The sequence below is a fragment of the Rhamphochromis sp. 'chilingali' genome (assembly GCF_963969265.1).
Source record: "Rhamphochromis sp. 'chilingali' genome assembly, chromosome: 3".
Lineage (NCBI taxonomy): Eukaryota > Metazoa > Chordata > Actinopteri > Cichliformes > Cichlidae > Rhamphochromis > Rhamphochromis sp. 'chilingali'.
Genome location: NC_137931.1, coordinates 43,273,543 through 43,292,988, shown reverse-complemented (window position 1 = coordinate 43,292,988; position 19,446 = coordinate 43,273,543). Strand labels below are relative to the sequence as shown.

Sequence of the window (19,446 nt, the reverse complement as noted above, 5' to 3'; positions counted from 1 at the left end):
TTACAGGAATATATTAGTTTGTATTGTAGTACAGCATCATGGCCATAAGGTGTCAGTCTACAATAAAAAAAACAACAAAAAAAAACAACTGCAAAAGCAAGGTTCCTATATAAAGTAAAAAAACCTCAAGCGTGCACATCACATCCTTCACTCTTTGAAACACTCTTGTTTACAAGTCAACTCCTTACCATCAAACTCTGGGAAGTAATCAACCAGGTGAGAATACATGATCTTCTCTTCCAGCAGGTCCTTCTTGTTAAGGAACAGGATCACAGAGGAGTTCTGGAACCAGGGATATGTGATGATGGTCCTGAACAGAGCTTTACTCTCCTCCATGCGGTTCTAACAACGAAACAAGGACGTTAAAGAGAGCGATGTGTTCAGAACGCTTCACTTTCAGCTTCACTCGACACTGAAAGCAACCAAATTGTAAAGCAGACCATTTATCCAAAACCTGCAATTATATGGCATTTCTGTTTCTTTCTAATACAGGTCAGTAACGATGACAGTGTAACTTGCAAGTGCTTTTGGCAACAGTGGCTTTGTAATCTGAGATTTTTAGTAGATACACTCATTATTTCAATTGAAAAACAGGTCTCATCTTTAGAGCTAGAGACAGAATATTTACGGTGACCTCTGACCTTCACCAATATTTGAACTTGCTTTGAGTTTAGCAGATGTACTCATGGTATCAACTTGAAAATCCTACATCAATTTGTTTGAGTTCTTGTGCTCAAAATTCAGCGTCCGTGCTGTCCAGCCAACCAGGTGACAACAATACCCTACATCAGTCTTTCATGCCTAAGGAGTAAAAATGCTGCAATGAAATTTTGGTAAAATGCACTAGCCTGACGCATCAACTCAAAAACGGTACTCAGCAGTTTGTATGGCCCTCACATTCTTGTATGCATGCCTGACAACATCGTGGCGACTTGACAGAGTCAGACGGATCGAAACACAATGTCCCAGAGGAGTTCTGTGGGATTCAAAGCAGGCGAGTGTGGGGGCAGGCCAGCGGTATCAAATCCTTCATCTTCCAGGAACTGCCTGCTTAGTCTCTCCACACAGGGCCAGCTACTGTCGTGCACCAGGAGGAACCCAGGAGCCACTTCACCAGCATAGGATCTGACAGTAGGTCCAAAGATTTCATGCTGATACCTAATGGCAGTCGGGGTGCAGATGACTAGACTGCAGAGGTGTGTACACCCCTCTATGGATGTGCCTCCCCAGATCATCTCCCACCACTAAACCAGCCATGCTGATCAATGTTACAGGCAGCATAACGTTCTCCACACTTTCTCAAGATCCTTTCAAATTGGTAATACTGGTGGAAGCACACACACGAAAAATTAGACATCGTCTGGCTCTCTCAGATTAAAAACAAACAAACAAAAAAACAACAACAAAACTTTAAATTTAAAAATCCTTGCCAGCGTTACTCATGCGGGGTCATTCATTACATCATGGCGAGACACGAGACAATCCTGGACAGACTTGATGAAATCAAAGGCAAAGAAAACTCCCGTCAGGCTTGAACTGGTCCACAAGGGTCAAAGTCTCAGTCTTGAGCTTGTCATCACAGCAGGATAATCTCTGCACACTGAAGTCTGCCAAGCTTTGTCTTAGCTGGTAACCTTTCATTAAACGAGTTTAACAATAGCATCATGATTGTCTGGTGTTTGCTATTACCTCTTAGAGTCTGAACATTAAAGGGGGGAAAAATGACTGTAAAAATTAAACCAGATCCGTCTGTCCAGCGAGGTGCCTGAGCTGGCACCATACGCGTGTGCAGTTAAACTGGTAACAGAGCAGCCAGACGACTGGACCCTGCGATACTTGACTTGCAGCAGCTGCTGTACTGATGTACAGCGTCACAGCTGGCAGCTGGGTTTGGTTTATCATATGACCAGGGGCCTGTTCTTCGTACCTCGCTAAGTAAGTTAGCTGGATTAGATTGTTGACGATTTCGCGTGATCCTGGATCAGTCGGTTCCCCGAAGCTCATCCGGGACTTGCTGTCATAGCAACAGAGCCGTAAGCGTAAACCTGCTCGGGAGCAGGTTTACTTTATGTAAACAGGATTAGATCGCGGCCACGCAGGTATGTCCGCTTCATTTATACGAAAGCAACAGCGATAAATAAATAACATCAATGTAACTAAAGATAATGCAGCACTTGATCCTTTTATTGATGTCACACAGATACATACAGGTCATTTCCTAAAAAAGGGAAATGTACTATTAACATTCTATTACATGTATGTGATTATTACAGATGTAATTCATATTTCAGAGTAGCAATTGTAAATTACTTCGTGTAATCAAGATGAGAGACCACGGCTATAAAAGCCAAGGTGGATTTGGGAAGCCTGTCGCAGTCATATCCTGTCCGTTTACGCGAGCAACCCATTGCGGAAGGTGCAAGATTGATAAGGAGAGTCCTCAGAATTCAGCATATATTGCGGGACAGACAGGATCCTTTAGCTCAGCGCGACAGTGTGCTCATTGAGAGATATCGATTTTCCCGTGAGGATATTATTTACTTAACCAACTTGTTGACGAGGGGGTGCAGGACCACCACCTGTCTTTTTTTGCTCTGCCCTTTTCTTGGTTGCTGTTATAAACAAACAGATTATTCCAGGGTCTCTTTCCAAGAGACTAAAAGCAATATAAGTGATAAATATTACCATTCTATAGAATATTCTTATATTTCACTTTTACTTGTTCCCATGTTCTAGTGGGTCCTGTTGTGGCTCTAATGTGAAAGAGGATATAATATAACAATATAATATAATGTAATATAATATTGGATAATATAGTGTAATATAATAAATCTACCCTACCGCCTACTGGTGTTGGCCAGAGGGGCCGATGGCGCGATATGGCAGCCTGGCTTCTGTCAGTCTGCCCCAGGGCAGCTGTGGCTACAACTGTAGCTGCTTCCACCAGTGTGTGAATGTGAGAGTGAATGAATAGTGGCATTGTAAAGCGCTTTGGGTGCCTTGAAAAGCGCTATATAAATCCAATATATTATTATTATTATTATTATTAAATTACTTACGAGTTTAATTTGTCAGCAACTTCCTGCCAGCCCTCTCTCCTTGCTTTTGCAGCCTTTGCAGTGTTCCCTTGCGTTCTGATTAAACTCTGAAACTCCTGAAATCCCTCACTCAGGAGTTCTTGCTCTGCTGCCGAAAAATACCGAGCCGAGCGCGCTCCTTCGACATTTTCGCCGACCAATCAGAGGGTTGCCGATCAATGTTTCTACTATCGATACGTAGCCCCTTTTACGACACCCAGTGATGTCACATTACTGCGTCCAGCTGTACTAATCGTCAACAGCAGGTGTGTTCGGGGAACCGGATTAGCGAGCTCACGGTTAGCGCGATGGTTTGATCTTGGATGTGTCATTTGATCTTGGATGTAGTGAGCGACGTACGAAGAACGGGCCCCTGGTCAGAGAAAGGGTTTGTTGTCAGAGAGGAGCAGAGGGCACACAGAGGCTGATCACATTAGCTTTATTAGCGATAATTCTATCTGAACAGTCAGAAGCCAAAGCTGACGACACGGGCAAAATATCCCTGAAATAAACAGAAGACCTGCGTCCAGTTTGTTGTGAGAGATTTGATAAATTGTGTCTCATTCATGCGGACATACGACGTTAGTCTGATGACCTGCTTAGTGCTCTCTCGAAAGCTTCTTTGATTGCTCCCATGTTCATATGGTGTCACCACAGAAGATGTTTGATTTGATAGTTTTTCTTCTTTTAAACAAAAGATGCCCTTCCTGAAGCTTTGCACATTAGGTAAATGTATTAACCACAACACGATGGAGCCACTACCTACTAAACTTTCTCCAATTCAAAAGGAGTCATTGAATAATTGTTCATTTGCATTGTTACTGCTCAACTATTGCTGTTAAAACAAGCTAACTGGCGCTGCATAGTACAGCTGCAGAGGTGTTTTACTGGAAAGCAGTTGATGAGTGCAGCAGGAGTAAACAAAAAAGTTAAACCTACAGCTGTGAGCTGCAAAAATCTAAATAAATGCACTTGCACTCCATCGTAGACATGCACAGCTGGAGACCCGATGGCTAAAAAGTCATTCTTGTTATACTTAAGGTGCCAGTATACCCTCAGTATTTGTCACTTCATGCACAGTCACAACATCACACAGTCAGGTCTATTTATGCCTGCTATTAAGCCACAGGTGGCTCCAATGTTCTCCTGAACAACAGGTTTCACTACTCGGACAATAACCGCCACATGATATTGGAAGAAGTCAAAACTGGAACCTCACAAAGTCTCATTTTTGTAACATCTCCCTCTGTCTACTCTGACTTTGAGCTTGTCTACCAATATCATTAGAATGGCGGATGGTGGCTTCAACCAAGCTGCGGCAGCGGCCGCAGCGTAACGCCGCAGGTTAGAAAGAGAAATTGCAATTTTCAGCATGCGCAACTCCGTGTTTTCGACGGGGGTAAGCATAAAAGCAGCCTTATGTATGCGCTTGAGGCACACTGCCTAGGGAGCATGTTTATTTAATTAAATAATAACTAATAATTTCTCTGGACGAGTGTGTGCGGGGACAAAAATGGACAGGCACGTGATGTCCACATGAACTCTCGCACTAACTTCTGATGATGAAATTCGCATCACTGGCACCTCAGTGGACTTTAAAGTAAGACTATACGCTCTGCTTACTATTCAAGCACCCCAATAACTTAAGTACACAAACCCGAGCTTGCTCACAATTGCAAAATTCTGGAAATATGTTGATATCAAAACGAACTTTAAAGTTTATTAAGAGCACAGCATCAAACTGTTGTGTGAAATTACAAGTCTCTGTCTCACCTCATTGTCCGACTCCACCAGGACCTGGTCATATTCGCTGAGAGCAACCAAAAACATGATGGAGGTGACGTTCTCAAAGCAGTGGATCCACTTCCTCCTCTCTGACCTCTGACCCCCAACATCCACCATCCTGATTGGAACATGATGGGATGAAGGGCAGAGGGGAAAGAAAAACTTTAATTAGCTGCGAGTCTTTACTGGGTAAAGTTTTCTAACTCACTAAATATTATACTCAGCATCCACTTTAACATTCGTTAAATCTTTGAGCTACTTTAATCAAATAAGACCTGAACCACAGAACGCCAGGGGTACGCATGCCCTGAAAACGTGTTCAGCACATGCGTTACAAATAAATTAAATATTAATATTCAATCCTGAAGTGATTCAGCCAGGAACAAGACACGGATCTGAAGCACGTCAGGACAGAAATACATTTCAGAAAATGGATCTGTGCAAAGAGGATTCTTAATTTGTCATTTTCAGTGGCCAGTCAATAGATTTCAAGGACTGTGTGGTCAGGTGGTTACAACGGAAGCCTATTTCAAAATAAAAATTGTAGTAATGCATTTCAAGCCAAGCAACCCAATATAAAAAGAAATGAATTTGCACTGTCTAATGACAGGGGAAATGTTCCAAGGTGAACCAAAAGAAGCATAGGGAAGTTTATGCACACATACAAACAACACCATCTTCCTCTGAAAAGCGCAATGCAATAGAATCCATGCAGTATAACTAAAGTTGTGCTGCCAATAAGGTGCTAAATGTGAAGGCATATAAGGGAGCACAGAGAGTGGGGAGGAACAAGAATGCAGAATTAGGAAATAATTATTTTAAATAATCAGGAAGGGGAAAAAGTAAGAAGATGGAGGAAATTTCTTTAAGGCTCATCGTGTTGGCTTTAAATCTAAGGTCAGGAGATCTGGATCATGGATTAAAAAGCACTTCTGTTTGGCTCTGGGCTCGTCCAAAAAATAAATAAATAAAAAAATAAAAATCAAGAAAATGAAAATGTAGAAACACCGAAGAACCTTTGGTGCTCGATACAGTGCCGGTCAAAAGTTTGGACACACAAGAATGGGTGGGTGTGTCCAAACTTTTGACCGGCACTGTAAGAATGAAAGTGGGCCAGAAAGTTAAGTCTCAGCTCCATTTAAATAACATATGACACAGTGAAAGTTTGATGAGACAAAGGTGAACTGAGCAAGTCTGCCAGAAGAAATGACGGCATTGATAAATGGGGCCCTCCAAAAGCAAGCCTAAAATAAAACTCCTTTATATTAAATGACCTCCTTTGTTTTCCTCTAGCAAGGATGAGTGACCTACTTAGTTCCATAAGCTCTCCTATGCTGGATATTACTTCAAAAGCCAATTATGATGAAAAAAAAAGAAAAGAAACGGGCCTCATGGAGAGGTCCATCATGAAAGCACTCCTTGTTGCAGCAGCACCCCTGTCAGCTGCAAGTATCCTTGGAGTCCTACGTGCGATTATTGCTTACAGATGCACATGTGAGCACTATGGATGAGTAGTTAGTCCTCCCAAGCAGCAAGTCAGCTTAGAGTCCACCTGGTGACATAACTGTTGCATTGTTGTGTAACGTTGAGGGGCACGCTGCGTCTTCAGTGAGCCTCCTATTCACCCACTGATGAGAGAATTCATCACTTGGACAAAAGCAGACCTCCACACACAGGTGTGAAGAATATAATCACATTTACAACAAACTGAGCTGAGGAACTTGTCTTGCATCAAGTGCGCTGCATGCTCCACTGCAGAAATCACCAAATTAGCAATTTGTTATTGCATTATTCTTCCATTAAAACCTGACATTTATTGCCTCTTCACATGCATTTTTCTTATGCATATATAGATATATTTTTTTAATATGCTTCTTCAATCTCAGCAAAAAACCTGATGTCACTGAGAACATGCAGTGATTCACCATCATCAGCACAGCCAAGCAGAGTAGAGCCTATTGGCTATCTGCAATAGGGCTGCTGGGAACCTCTTCAACACAGCCTCATTGCAAGCAGAGTTATTTCTAGCCTTGCCAAGCGTAGGAGGGGGCTGACATGATGGCTTCCTATCGATTTGCACTCTTCTGTAATCACTTGCGTTTCCTGGGTCCATCAATCTGCTCATCCTTTTTTAACAGGAGGAGGAAGGGAAGCGCTTGTACGTATTGGTGGCAGGTCCTAAGACATTTAGTTTTTATGTCCTGTTTTCCAGGTTCCACGTCAGGACTACAGAGAAACAGAAGAGGACTAAGATGTAAAAATACAGCCTTGGAGCCTGAGACGTTTAAAAAAAAAAAAAAAAAAACAGCTAGAGAAATGTCATTTGTCAGCATTTTTTTCCCTGTGACTCATTTATCTCGAGCCATTTTTATTACAAATTATACTTCATTTAGTTAGGCTTAAATGCTCTCAACAACCAAGTACCCAGTCCCACTACCAGCCAGCCAGTTTGCTACATGCCCGTCTCCCATTTCCTTTCCATCTCCACTCTGAAGTCTTATTTAAATAAAAAGCATTAATAACGTATGCAAAGTTATTGTATGCATACAATCCAGAAATCACAATTTTAAACTGCATACAAACAACTTTTTATTGTTGTTTCTTTGTGTTTAAAATATTCGATTTGAGATTGCGTGCCTTTTACTGTAAAGAAGCTGCAGTAAATGTAAAATGCTTGTCATGGAGGTTAGAGAATGTGACTGTTAACTGAAAGAGGATCTTCAGCACTGGTCTTTCAGTGCATGAGGATTTCTCAAGGAAGTAATGAAACGATGGAGCACATACAGCAAGTGATAGAAACAACGATTTAGAATCAGTCCCGTTCGATGACATCTTCTTGTGATCCTTTACTTTAGACTGCAGATGGAAATCCCGCACTGAATACTTTCACATTTACAATGAGCGAGAGGTCATGGAGAGAAAGCTGTTTAGATGAAGCTCAAATTATCTGCGATTATCCTTGACATGCACCAGAAACTGCACCCTGAAGCAGATCAGTCAGCTGCAGGTGGTCCAGTTGGTTCTGATCACACATTTCCACACATGGATAGTATGAAAGTAGACTGGGATTGCTAATGATATGATAGAAAGTGTACAATTTTTGACTTAATATTAAATGTTGCAAAATAAACTTTACCATAACGACTAAATCTTTAGATCATCAGCTGTAGATATACTAGCAGATCAAGTTTCTGTTGACTTATTAATTGATAATGATATCAGGATAATGCACCGTAGGATAGATCATGGTTATAATCCAACTTTGAGTGCCAACTTACAAATAGAGACAAAACACTTTAACCCAAATTGTGTATACCCAATCCCTTTAAAATCTGTGTCAAGATAATGGATGTCGTCTTCTACCTGAAAATGATGCTTTGCAAGTCGAAAGGGTATTCTATGATCCCAGTGGTTGGGATTCGAACCCTAAGCACATCCTGTTGGGTTGGTAGATAGGACGGGTCAGCAATACGATCCAGATCACTTAGATAGCTAGAGACAAGAAGGACAACAAAAGACAGAGGGAGGAAAGAAAGTGAAGCATACAGCAGATAAAGCATATTCCATCCAAAAGCAAGTGCATCAGTCCAGATGCAACCAAAGATTTCCGAGGGGAAGGTGTGGATGGGGGACATTTCACGCTAGCGCCCCTCCAAATGAAATTGAGCTATATCCTTGATGGCAGCTCTAAAAGACATAATTCTCAGTTTTAACTTTTCGCACTGTCAAAGAGCTCAAAGTGAAGGCTTGTAGGTTTCTAAAAAGATAAGCAGTATCCTCTAAAGTTAAATTAAAAACAAATGTGTGTAAAGTCTTGTAGCTTAAGGCTTAAACTCAAGACTAGTCTTTGAGAGTGTACCATCAGGAATGTGCTGAGCCTTGCTGTGCAACACAGTGTAGATTGAGATAGCGGCATCGACGGTTTCCAACTGGCTGACCAACTTTTCTGCTGCTAGCCAACCAGTAACACCAGCAGGAGCACTAGACACCAGTACCTGAATATAATATTCTCCAGGTTAAATGGGTACTCAATGATGCCGGTGGTGGGCACTCGGACCCGCAGCACATCTTGCTGAGTGGGTACATACCCTGGTGTTGATATTCGTTCTAAATAGTTAAGGTAGCTGCGAAGGGGGAGGGAACATAACAGATGCACATGTATGCACAGAGACACAACTGTCAAGTAAAAGACAACATGCACATGAACAGTGCTTTCATTGTCAAGTTGCTCAACTCATTTTAAAATGGATTCAATAATTCTTTTGTTCTTGTTTTTCTGAGGTGCAGAGCGAAGCATCCAGCATGCTGAGCTCCACCTGGGACCAATGCATACGTTGTTATGCACATTCACGCACCAAAGCACTTAAAGTGCTGGGTAGATGTGCACATGAATGTAACACGATATAAATGCAGTAAATTTAACCTTGCCATTTAATTAAAAAATATATATACCGTAATTGTCGGGCTATAAGCCGCTACTTTTTGCACAAGCTTTGAACCCTGCGGCTTTTAGTCAGGTGCGGCTTTTCTATAGATTGTCCATGATTTTTGTGATATCGTAAGACGATTTGTTTTGTTTGTTCCGCTGTTGTACGGCACTACGTTGCCTGGCGGAAGGATCGGGGTTCAAGAGTGGTATGTTGGTCACATGTCCATCCGCCAGGCAACATAGTGCCGTACAAGTAGCGCGAAAAACAAACTTCAAAGTAGCGCTATGCGTTCAGCGGGAGTCGTGGATGACGAGCGGCGATAAACTTGCGAAAAGCAAGTTGTGCTCAACTCTACCGGTGGATTCTGACAGCGTGGAAAAGTGTGCAAACATCCACGATCACCAACGGATTTCGAAGGGCTGGACTGCTGCATGATGAAGAGGAGGACACCGCCACGGCCCTTCAGAGGGTGTTCGACTGACAATGACAATGAGGATTATCTTTGGTTTTGAAAGTGACAACGAAGGAAAGAAGCTGAGAGTGGATGACGAAGCCATCCTGAGCCTGTTCGTTTCCGACACTGGAGAAGAGGACTTTGGTGGTTTTAGTGCGCAGGAAGATGGTGGTGAATGACTGACTTTTCTTCTTGTTAAAGCCGTGTCACTGCACCTGAGCCTAAAAGGTAGTCTGAATCTATTTTTCTGGTGTGCTGTAGGTTACTGTTATGTACTACATTTGTTACTCATTTATGAAGCACAGCACATGTGCAAATATGTACCCATAACTTGATTTTCAAAATATTAATAAAAGGGGTGTGTCTCCAAACAGCCATCTCTTTCCTGACAATTCGCTTTGTGCATATTCTCTTACATATGATAAGTCAATATTGAAACACCTGCGGCTTTTGGTCAGGTGCGGCTAATGTATGTACAAAACAGGATTTTCCCCTGATTTTAGCTTGTGCGGCTAATATTCAGGTGCGCTTTGTAGTCCGGGAAATACGGTATACACATTTCCCCTTTGTTCCAGTACAGATCTCTCACTTAGATTGTCCAAGCTTAGCGCGCATTTAGAAGATGTTTTCATCCTTTTAAGCATTTAGCTTCAGGTCTGAACCCACGTCCTTATGACCCCATTTGTGTCCACAGGTTTCAGTTCCTACAGTCCAGCATCTTTCTAAAGATGAGTAGCTTTGATCTGGCCGTTGTACCATAAAGGCCTGCGTGGTAAAACACTAAAGTGATGGTTGTACATGTACAAAGAAGCTAGTAAAGATAGTTCTTTGTCCCAGACTCCTCAGTTTGAGCGAGTGGCCCAACTAAGTGACTGGTTTCCAAAGGTTACTTTGCTCTTTGACATTTACAATTTTCTTGATTTTCATTGTCCAGAACTGTACTCTGACAATCATTTCTTACAGGTCTACACAGTTCTTTAAAACTTGAGGCTATTTATAATTAGGAGTTTGCATTTTACAATTATCCAATGAAATGAAGTAGCCACAGGTAGACCCCTGCCATAGCAAATGCTCCAAGTATTCATGCAAATTGACATTTCGGTTTTATTAAGTGTAAAAAAACCTTTTGTTTTGCCCATTTGTGTTGATTCATGTGTAAAAATGAATAGAATCCATATTAAGATGAGTCCGAAACATAAAATATGGAAACCCTGAAAGGGGATGACAAGTTTGTTTCTTAACAAAACACTTACACTATAAATGCATCATGCAAAGCTTCAGTTTCATCCCAATCTTCAACTGTTCAAAGGAGCCACATTTGGCTCAAATAGATTAATGCAGGTTGGAATTGGCTCTATATATATTACTACCGTCATTTATAAACCTGCCAAGAGCTCCTCATGCCATCTGCTGAATTCTGTTCTCTTGCTTCAACCGAATGGATGTCGTCCGTCTGCCCCCCCAATACTTTTGTGTCATTTTTAGAAAACAAAAATATAAATTCTAACATGCATTCTTACACACTGCTTAAACATAAGGCAAATAGTCATTCAGTAAATTATGAAATGTCAGACGTACTACTTGGTCGAGTCAGAGAGCTGGTACTCTCTCCTGCGATCATACGCTTCCTGGATGCCAGGGTCAGCCCACAGCATCTTTATCGCGCTAATGTACGGCTGCTCGAACGATGCAACCTTCTCTACGTCCACGTCACGTACCACCAGGGCATTGTTCTGGAAGAACAAAACAAAAACATACAAAAAGACGTTTAAGCAATGCTTCACAGCATTTCTAATAATTATTTCATATTAAAGTTCATGATTTGAAGTACCTAAACACATGTGGAGTTAACAGACAGGAGAATACTGTGGATTTATTTTCCACCGCTGGAAAACTCTTAAGCCAACACAACACCAAAACCTGAAGTTCGTTAAATGGCCACCTAAGACTGGCACCATAAGTAGGTCCATCCCTACAGGCTTCCATGGTAAAATGCTCAACTTTAAGAATGATATTAGCATGTTTAGAGCCTGGTACAAAAAGCGTTTTGGTTTCAGCCCATTCCTCCTCTCATCACTATACAGAGGTTGAATTTTTTAAACCCATCTGGGTTTTTATAAAGGCTTACAGCATGGCCTATTAAGCAGACACAGATAACTGTAGCTGATCCGTCCACTAGGCTGATCTGAGACACTTAACTGGGCCTCGCCACTTCGTGGCGTTTGTGTGTTCTGGAGCAATTTCAACGCCATTATTTGCCAAATAAATGCAGGATGGAATTAGCTCTTGGATTGTTAGCAATGTTGCTTTACAGCAAAAAGGTTCCCGATTTAAATGGTCTCGCTGGCCTTCTGTGTGGCATTTGCATGTTCTTACTGCGCCTGTATGGCTTTCCTCTGCATGCCCTGGCTTCTTCCCACAGTCCAAAGACATCTTGGCAATGTTCCCTGTAATTTTTTAAGTGTCGGAGCGAACACACAAACTCCCTGAGCGGTCCCTTAGACCACTGTGAGCAACAGCAGACGGATGGATTCGATGCTGGCGTGACCACAGTGCACACAAGTTACATGGTTTATTAAAATGTTGTTTTTACTCACAGGTGGAGAGCGCTTTCCAGCACTTTCCTTAGAAAACACAGTTTTTACCGTTTCTTCCCGCAGTAAATATGAACAACTATAGTAATCAGGAAAAAAAAAACCCAAAACATTGCATATATTTTTTTAATTATAACTGGTTTTACGTGGCCTATCAACACATTTAAAAACTGGTCCACACTTTTTCCATCAATTGTTCCGTCTGTCCTGTTCACATCTCCAGTGGTTGTACACGTTGTCATTAACGTGGCTTCACTCCACATCAGCCGTATATGTGAATCGCATTATTGGCTGGACTATGGGATAAGGTGGCATCGTTATAATCCCATACTGGAGCAGCCAGCCACTTACTGACTAACACTACAAAACAGAATTGTTAATGTATTTATTTTAATTTAAATTCAGGTTAGATTTATTTGTGCGCAACACAGACTTTGTGCGCAGACACCGTCCCAGCAGTGCGCAATTGCGCACGCGCGCAGCTTAGACGGAGCATGTTGGGTTTAGTGTTTATTCTAAATTGGCCGTGGATATGAGATGGAATGTATGACTAACTGTGGCTTGCAGTGTAAAAGCCCTTTGACTGGTCAGTAATACTACAAAAGTGCTATATAAAATACCAGTCCATTTCCAAATAATATGGCTTGCTGTGTGGTAAAACCCCACCCAAGAAGTCTCTGCTGCAGTTTTCCTGAGTGAAAACCTAGTATTTTCTTAGTCATTACTTCTTAGCAGGTATCTGCGTGATGCAGCCACACAGTTTATGGATGCAGCTTGCTAATGAAGCTAGCTAACATTATTGATGACATGGTATGACATACTATAAAATGCCATTTCAAAAAATATATATAAATAAAGAATAAAGCTAACATAGAGGCTTTAACGTCAAAAGGTGTTCACAAACTAATGGGTACATTAACTGTTATACACAATATTTGATGTACACTAAGATCTTCCCACACATGTTCCCAGCAAATTAGCCAGTACAAGTACTTGATGCACCGATGCCATCCAAATGCTATAACAATACATTTCTGCCTCCTAATAATACACACCTTGTTCTGTTCATACTTGAAGGGGATCTTAAGGTTCTCAGTTGCACGGATCATGGCCTGCATCGAGGTGAAGATGTTCTGGTAGACCAGTTTGGTGAAGCCCTTCTTGTCTTCATCTGTATAGCCTGAGCCATGGATTATTCTCATCTGCTTGATGAAAGTGCTCTTTCCACTTTCTCCAGTACCTGGAAAATAGATGGGAGCAGTAAGCAAACTGCTGAAAGCAACTGTTATGAATGGACAAACTGGTGTAAAAGGTATCTTTCAGTGTGCCGTGTGTGCTCTAGGAACAAAAGTTACAGCATCATTATTATTTTCTTGCAAACATTTAACAAAAGAAGAAGAAAAAAAAGAAAAGACAGATTCAAATGAGATAGTCGTTAATTTACACAAATTGAAATCTAGAGGAAGCAACCATTCAAATAAATACAAATATCAACCATAACACATGATTTGTAACCCATCCATGTAACACTTCTGCACTTGCCATTTTATAGTAATGTAGCCTGAAAATGTATTTTTGCCGAGAGCAAACTAAGCAAGAAGTAAAATAAAAGACTTGTGGGTACAAATCAGTTTTCAACAGGTCAACCAAGCATTCCAGAAACTAGTTTAAAAGTAGCCTTTTTTAATATAACTCGTTTCTGTGGCAATAAATTGGTCTGTCTCTGCAGCAGGCTGGCCTCGTCTGTCCACCTACATCTTAGCATTGATGCATGAGGTCAAGAAGAAATGTGCACCATCGTGTCCACAGGCAATAATCCAGACCTCAATGTCAAGCCCTTCTCTGCTTCACCAGTTCAGGGTGTATGTATTTCTGGTGAGATATTTGAGCATTATATAACTCACTGTAAATAACTCTCCAGCTCTAAAAAACAAAGCTTAAACTACATAGAAGTTTCTGGGGTTAATTATGGTCAAGCTATTGTCTTCTTCCCTCCAGTCCAGAAATGTGCAATGTAACAATGCAGTGCAATGGTTGTTTTGGCAGTGGTTCCCAAAAAGGCCCGACTGACCACACGAGGACTGCATGGCTCACCTCAGCTCAACAAAGAGCTGGGTACAGCGAGTTCACTTCTCCAATTTTGTATCACTCATCATGCATATGCACATGTGCATAAACACACAAAAAGACCAAGTCACAGACAAGAAAACCTGCTTGCACATGCAGAGAAGGAACTACACATAACCCCACAGATCCCCCTCTCTCACTCACTCACACACACACTTTAACTTCCCCACAAGACCGTCCACAGCAGGTTCTGTATCTTTATATGGACATATTCTGTGAGCAAACTACCACTCTGGGCTTGGAGTCAGACTGAAAACATCAGGGTTTGTATGCTGCGGACATAACCCAAAGAGTACGATTTAAAAAGACAAGGCAGTTAGCAGCCTAACCGAAACTAACCCTCCAGTATTACCATGCAGCGCTTTCTCCAGCGCAATCGTCTCTTCCACCCCCATTCCACCATCTATTTTCTTCCTCTACAACCCTGATGGAGATCTCCACCGCTCATCTCTCCATCTCACTTCTCCCAGCACTCAAGTCTGAGTCACTGCAGTTTTAGCTGCACACGCTCTATCAGGCCTCTACCTTTCAGTCTCATTTTTGCTTTATCTCAACTAAAGCTGCAACTGATAGCATGTGTTAACCAAGTCTTTAGCTTATAGAATTTTACAGGTTTGTCCACAAGTCTGCTTAACCAGATGTTGTTACAGTTACGATGTGCACAAATCGCGACACTGCATGGTCCGTCTTTATCCTCCTATTCCAAAGGGCTTCAGCTATAAGATATATTGTACATTTCTGAGCTTACGTCATTATAGTTAATTTACAGATTTCTGTAAAGGAAAGCTACAACTCAAGAGAGCAGGCTGTAAGGTGACCTTTATTTTCACAGTACCGGAATATTGTTAGTTTAATAAAACATTCAACTTAAAGCCATAAATGACAAGATCAAATAGAAAGTTTGATAGCTGTTAAAATATTTCAATATGGGGTCAAAGTAGAACTTAACAATTACACTACCATTCAGCACAAGTGGCTGAAGGCAGGCTATGTGTAAAGGCCTACATTGATATTTACAGCTACAATGTTGAATCATAACTGTAGTTGCTGATTAGATAATGGAAAGCACTTTGCGTTTTGAAGCACAGCTCGTATTCCCAAGACATAGTAGCTGAAATGCCTTCCAAGGATGCCGAGAGACAAGTTTTGCTCTCGCTGAATGAAGAGCACAGTCGCGCGTACAGCGAAGGAGTGCCCTGAGCACTGCCTGCCTTCTAACCGGAGATGATCTTTCACTGCAGAAAACAGGTCAGGCAACATTGGAGTTTCCCCTTCAGACAGAGTAAGTCTTTGAGAGAGGGACATAAATAGCAATTGTTAAGACAGCCCTGGAGAGTTCACTCTCCTATTGACTGAAGAGTTGAACAGAAGGGAAGTGTGTTGGTGGGTTGTGAGGGACAGTACTGTACACATTTTCTTTCTTACCTCCTTGGCTTCAGCAATACAGTAAGTTTAAAAGCAACAGCTGAGAAAAGGTGCAGCTATCCTATGAATTTGGTGTGTGTGTTCCAGCGTATTTGCCTTTCCCAAACAGCCAGAGGAGAAAAGCATGTCTTGCAGGCATGATCAGCTTAATTCAACAGTTCCTACTGTTCTCCCGCTTAACTGGAAAACCCAGCCGAAGCGTTTCTCACGGACAAGCAACTGTACACTCACTGGAGCTACTCCTGAGGGGTAATGCTAGTTCCCATGGCAACTCCTACACTGGACCTCTAAATACACGGCTGAAAACAGCAGCTGATAGGCTTCAGTGTGTATTCAGAGAGCCCAGTCAAACATGCAACTTTAAAACATTTTTTCTAATCTTACAGCTAGGGCTTGGCAACGAAATGAAAAAGATAAATGGTGCAAAATAACTTCATTAGAAATGAGACGGTGTGAGTCAATAGAACTCACACCATCCATATTTTAACAGACACCATAAAAACCAAAAGACAATAGTAGCGTTGTGCCAAACCAATCGTGCGGTTGGATTATAGCTGGAGCCACGTTGGGTTAGGTTCTCGCACAGAGTATATGAGGGAGAGCTAGCAGGGCACGTGCTAATGTCTGGGCTACTGCACCATACGCACCAGCACGTTACGGGTGCGACTGAGATCAGTGACAAAATGACCAAAATGTTGAGTAGCCTTACTGAACATAACACACCAATGCACACAGCCCAAGGCTCAAAACACGAGGACAGTGTAGAAAAGAAAAGGAATTCTGCCAGCAAGCACAGTCAAAATGTCAGACTTAAGTAGCGGATTAACGTAGCTCACCCTCGTTACCAATTCTGTCCATATACATTTCTCTCAGACGGCACTTTCCCATCTACACAGAGTGTATAGAGACAGTGTAACACTTAACTACCGCATCGATTTGAGGTCAAGTCACATTGGATTCAGACGAGCCTCACTTCATTGAGACACTACTTCACTTCTAGTGTTTTTAACTTATTTTTTCTTCATCCATTTCCCCCCATTTCGCCATAAGCAGCCCACAGCTTGCTGAATGTCAAGTTTGTTTGTTTCTATCTCTCTCCTTTTTTTTTTCTTTTTTTAAATTTGTGGGGTTCAAATTATTGAAAGTCTATACTATAGAAATGGCAGAGTAGAGCTGTAATATTTTAATTTTGTATTATAATTACACTGAACTGGCCAAAGAATTTGGTTGTACCCATTTCACTGAAGGCTGTGACCGATCTGTCAATTTAACACTGGCCAAATGCCCAAAGATAACGTGATAAAGACATGAAAGACTAAAGCAGGGCGATGACCAAAAATATTTATCACGATATACATTTGAAAATTTGCGATAACGATATAATTCCACAACTTTATTAGTGCAAAAAAAAAAAAAAAAAAAATCAATGTATTTTCACTTAAACAAGCAGCTGTTTTTTTATGTGTATTAAAGTTATATAAAAATGTAACAATGAAAATTCCTTGCTGACATTCTCTGCCATGCTTTTTCTGCCATGTGCGTATGAAAACAAAGGCACTGCGCATGCGCGTTTTACCCATATTCTATCGCTATATTTCATTTTCTTATCGTTGCCCAACATTATACCGGTATTACCGCGAACGGTATAATATGGCCCAGCCCTATGAAAGACCTACCCATCCACTTTTTCATGAAGACTTCGTTGTTGTTTTTTTTAAATGACAAAATGTGAAACAAAATACAAAAACACTTGATCCACATCTGTCCTTTTACAGGCAGTGCATCCTTAGAATTTGAGTTATTAAACAGATAAGTAGACTTCAGCAGGAAAACTGTGTAGAGACTATAAGATTGTGTATTTGCAAGTTGCCCTTTGTTGCTTTCTGCAAAATTTGACTTGCTATATTCTAATAAGGTCCAAAAGTAAAGGTTTTGTATGCAAAAATGAATGCACTGGTGACCTTTAACAATTTTGAAACCCCCAACACAGCAAAACCAGAGTGGAAAAGCCCAGTAACTCACTTTTGATCGTTAACTGAAGCAGAACCATCTCACTCTGCCAACAACATGCTCTAACCAAGGTATTAGTCATTTAGCCAAATAACCATTAACTCACAAGGAACATGAGAGAGGTGGGGGGTGGAGTAGCTACTGATCCATCTTATTTAGTTGAATGCAAGGCTTTACCTTGCATTAACTAACAGCTTTGCATTTAGTCAAAAAGACAAGATGTGCCAAGTGCATGCAGAGTAAATGATTCCTTAAAATTTCTCCGAGCACATCAAAAAGGAAGCTATATCCACTTAAGCTCAGTGCTGGGAAAGACTAAAACGCTGGAGGCTGTAGTTACTGTACAGGAACTGAATGAGTAACTGTCAAGTGGCTGTATTCACCTTGAAGGAATTTAAGAACCTAACCTGATGACCAGTGCAGCCATGTTTTGGCTTTTTCCTCCTGTAGAGTCAAAAGGCAGTCTAGTTAAGGTCACCATTCATTAAAATACAAGAGCAAAAAGTACTCATATTTACTTGAGAATTTATATTTTGTTACCCCATACCTCTTAGGCAAGATTCACACAGATATTGCTTCAATGCTAGACAGTGGTCGGGGATCACTGTTGGTGCGATCATCACACTGACAACATTCATTCATTACATTTAACACAACTAACAGTTAGCATTAGCCAGCTTAATGCCTGTACACTGTAAACAGATTACTCAGTGATCATCTTCAGTTTGAGATTAAACTGCACAGACACCAACACTGTTCCCAGGATATTTTTTATAATGTGGTAGCAGCCATGCTGGAGCAATATGAATAAAACAAAATTCGACTGGCTGACTCGTGCATCGGTGCTTGCAAAGTTGAACTTGGCAGCGCAAAGCAGAGCAACAGATACACAATTCAGTTGGGCAGCACATGACACACTTCATTTAACGTGACCGAAGACTGAAACACCCACAACATTTCAACCATACACCAAGCTTTAATCTGGACAAACTAGGAGAGTTTCTTACATCATGGCTGCACAGAGCACTCACTGGTGAACAAACTATTCAACATCCCTCATATACTGAGGGACGTTTATCCCATCTTTACTCTAAAAAATAAATAAATAAATAATAATAATTAAAGAAAAAAAAATCTCCATGTATGAGTCATTTAGGGCTGCAACGATTCTTCGACACAGTCGATGACGTTGACTATGATTACGCAGAATTTTATTGTTGTGACATCAATTCTCAATGGGTCACTTTTAGGGAGTTTGTGCGTCGCATTGATATCTTGTTTATGTTAGTATAGTAATGTTTGTGTTTCTACGGTAATGTTTGAACAGCAATGTTAATGTTTGCATCTGTACAGTAATGTTTATGTTAGCTTACCTGTCAAACGTCTCAGGGTGATGCTTGCTAAGCTAACACCATTTCAGTTTCATTAGCTGAAATGTGACAGTAAAACATTAAACAGAAGTAGCTAATTAATAACTAATAGTTAATATTAGGTAGTTAATCTGGGTGGGACTAATATATAGTGAATGCTACATCGTTTCCAAT

General features: G+C 41.1%; 1 protein-coding gene across 2 annotated transcripts in view; it reads right to left on the bottom strand.

The window, feature by feature from the left end:
- LOC308393374 (guanine nucleotide-binding protein G(q) subunit alpha-like) overlaps window positions 1-19,446 on the bottom strand; it is a 33,577-nt gene that overhangs the window by 1,725 nt on the left and 12,406 nt on the right. For both annotated transcript variants that reach the window (XM_080877088.1, XM_080877089.1), the window contains 5 exons: window positions 13,396-13,580; window positions 11,325-11,479; window positions 8,226-8,354; window positions 4,851-4,980; window positions 189-342 (listed from right to left, as the gene is read on the bottom strand). In XM_080877088.1, the coding sequence (XP_080733214.1) occupies window positions 189-342; window positions 4,851-4,980; window positions 8,226-8,354; window positions 11,325-11,479; window positions 13,396-13,580 (753 nt within the window). The remainder of the gene's footprint in view (window positions 1-188; window positions 343-4,850; window positions 4,981-8,225; window positions 8,355-11,324; window positions 11,480-13,395; window positions 13,581-19,446) is intronic.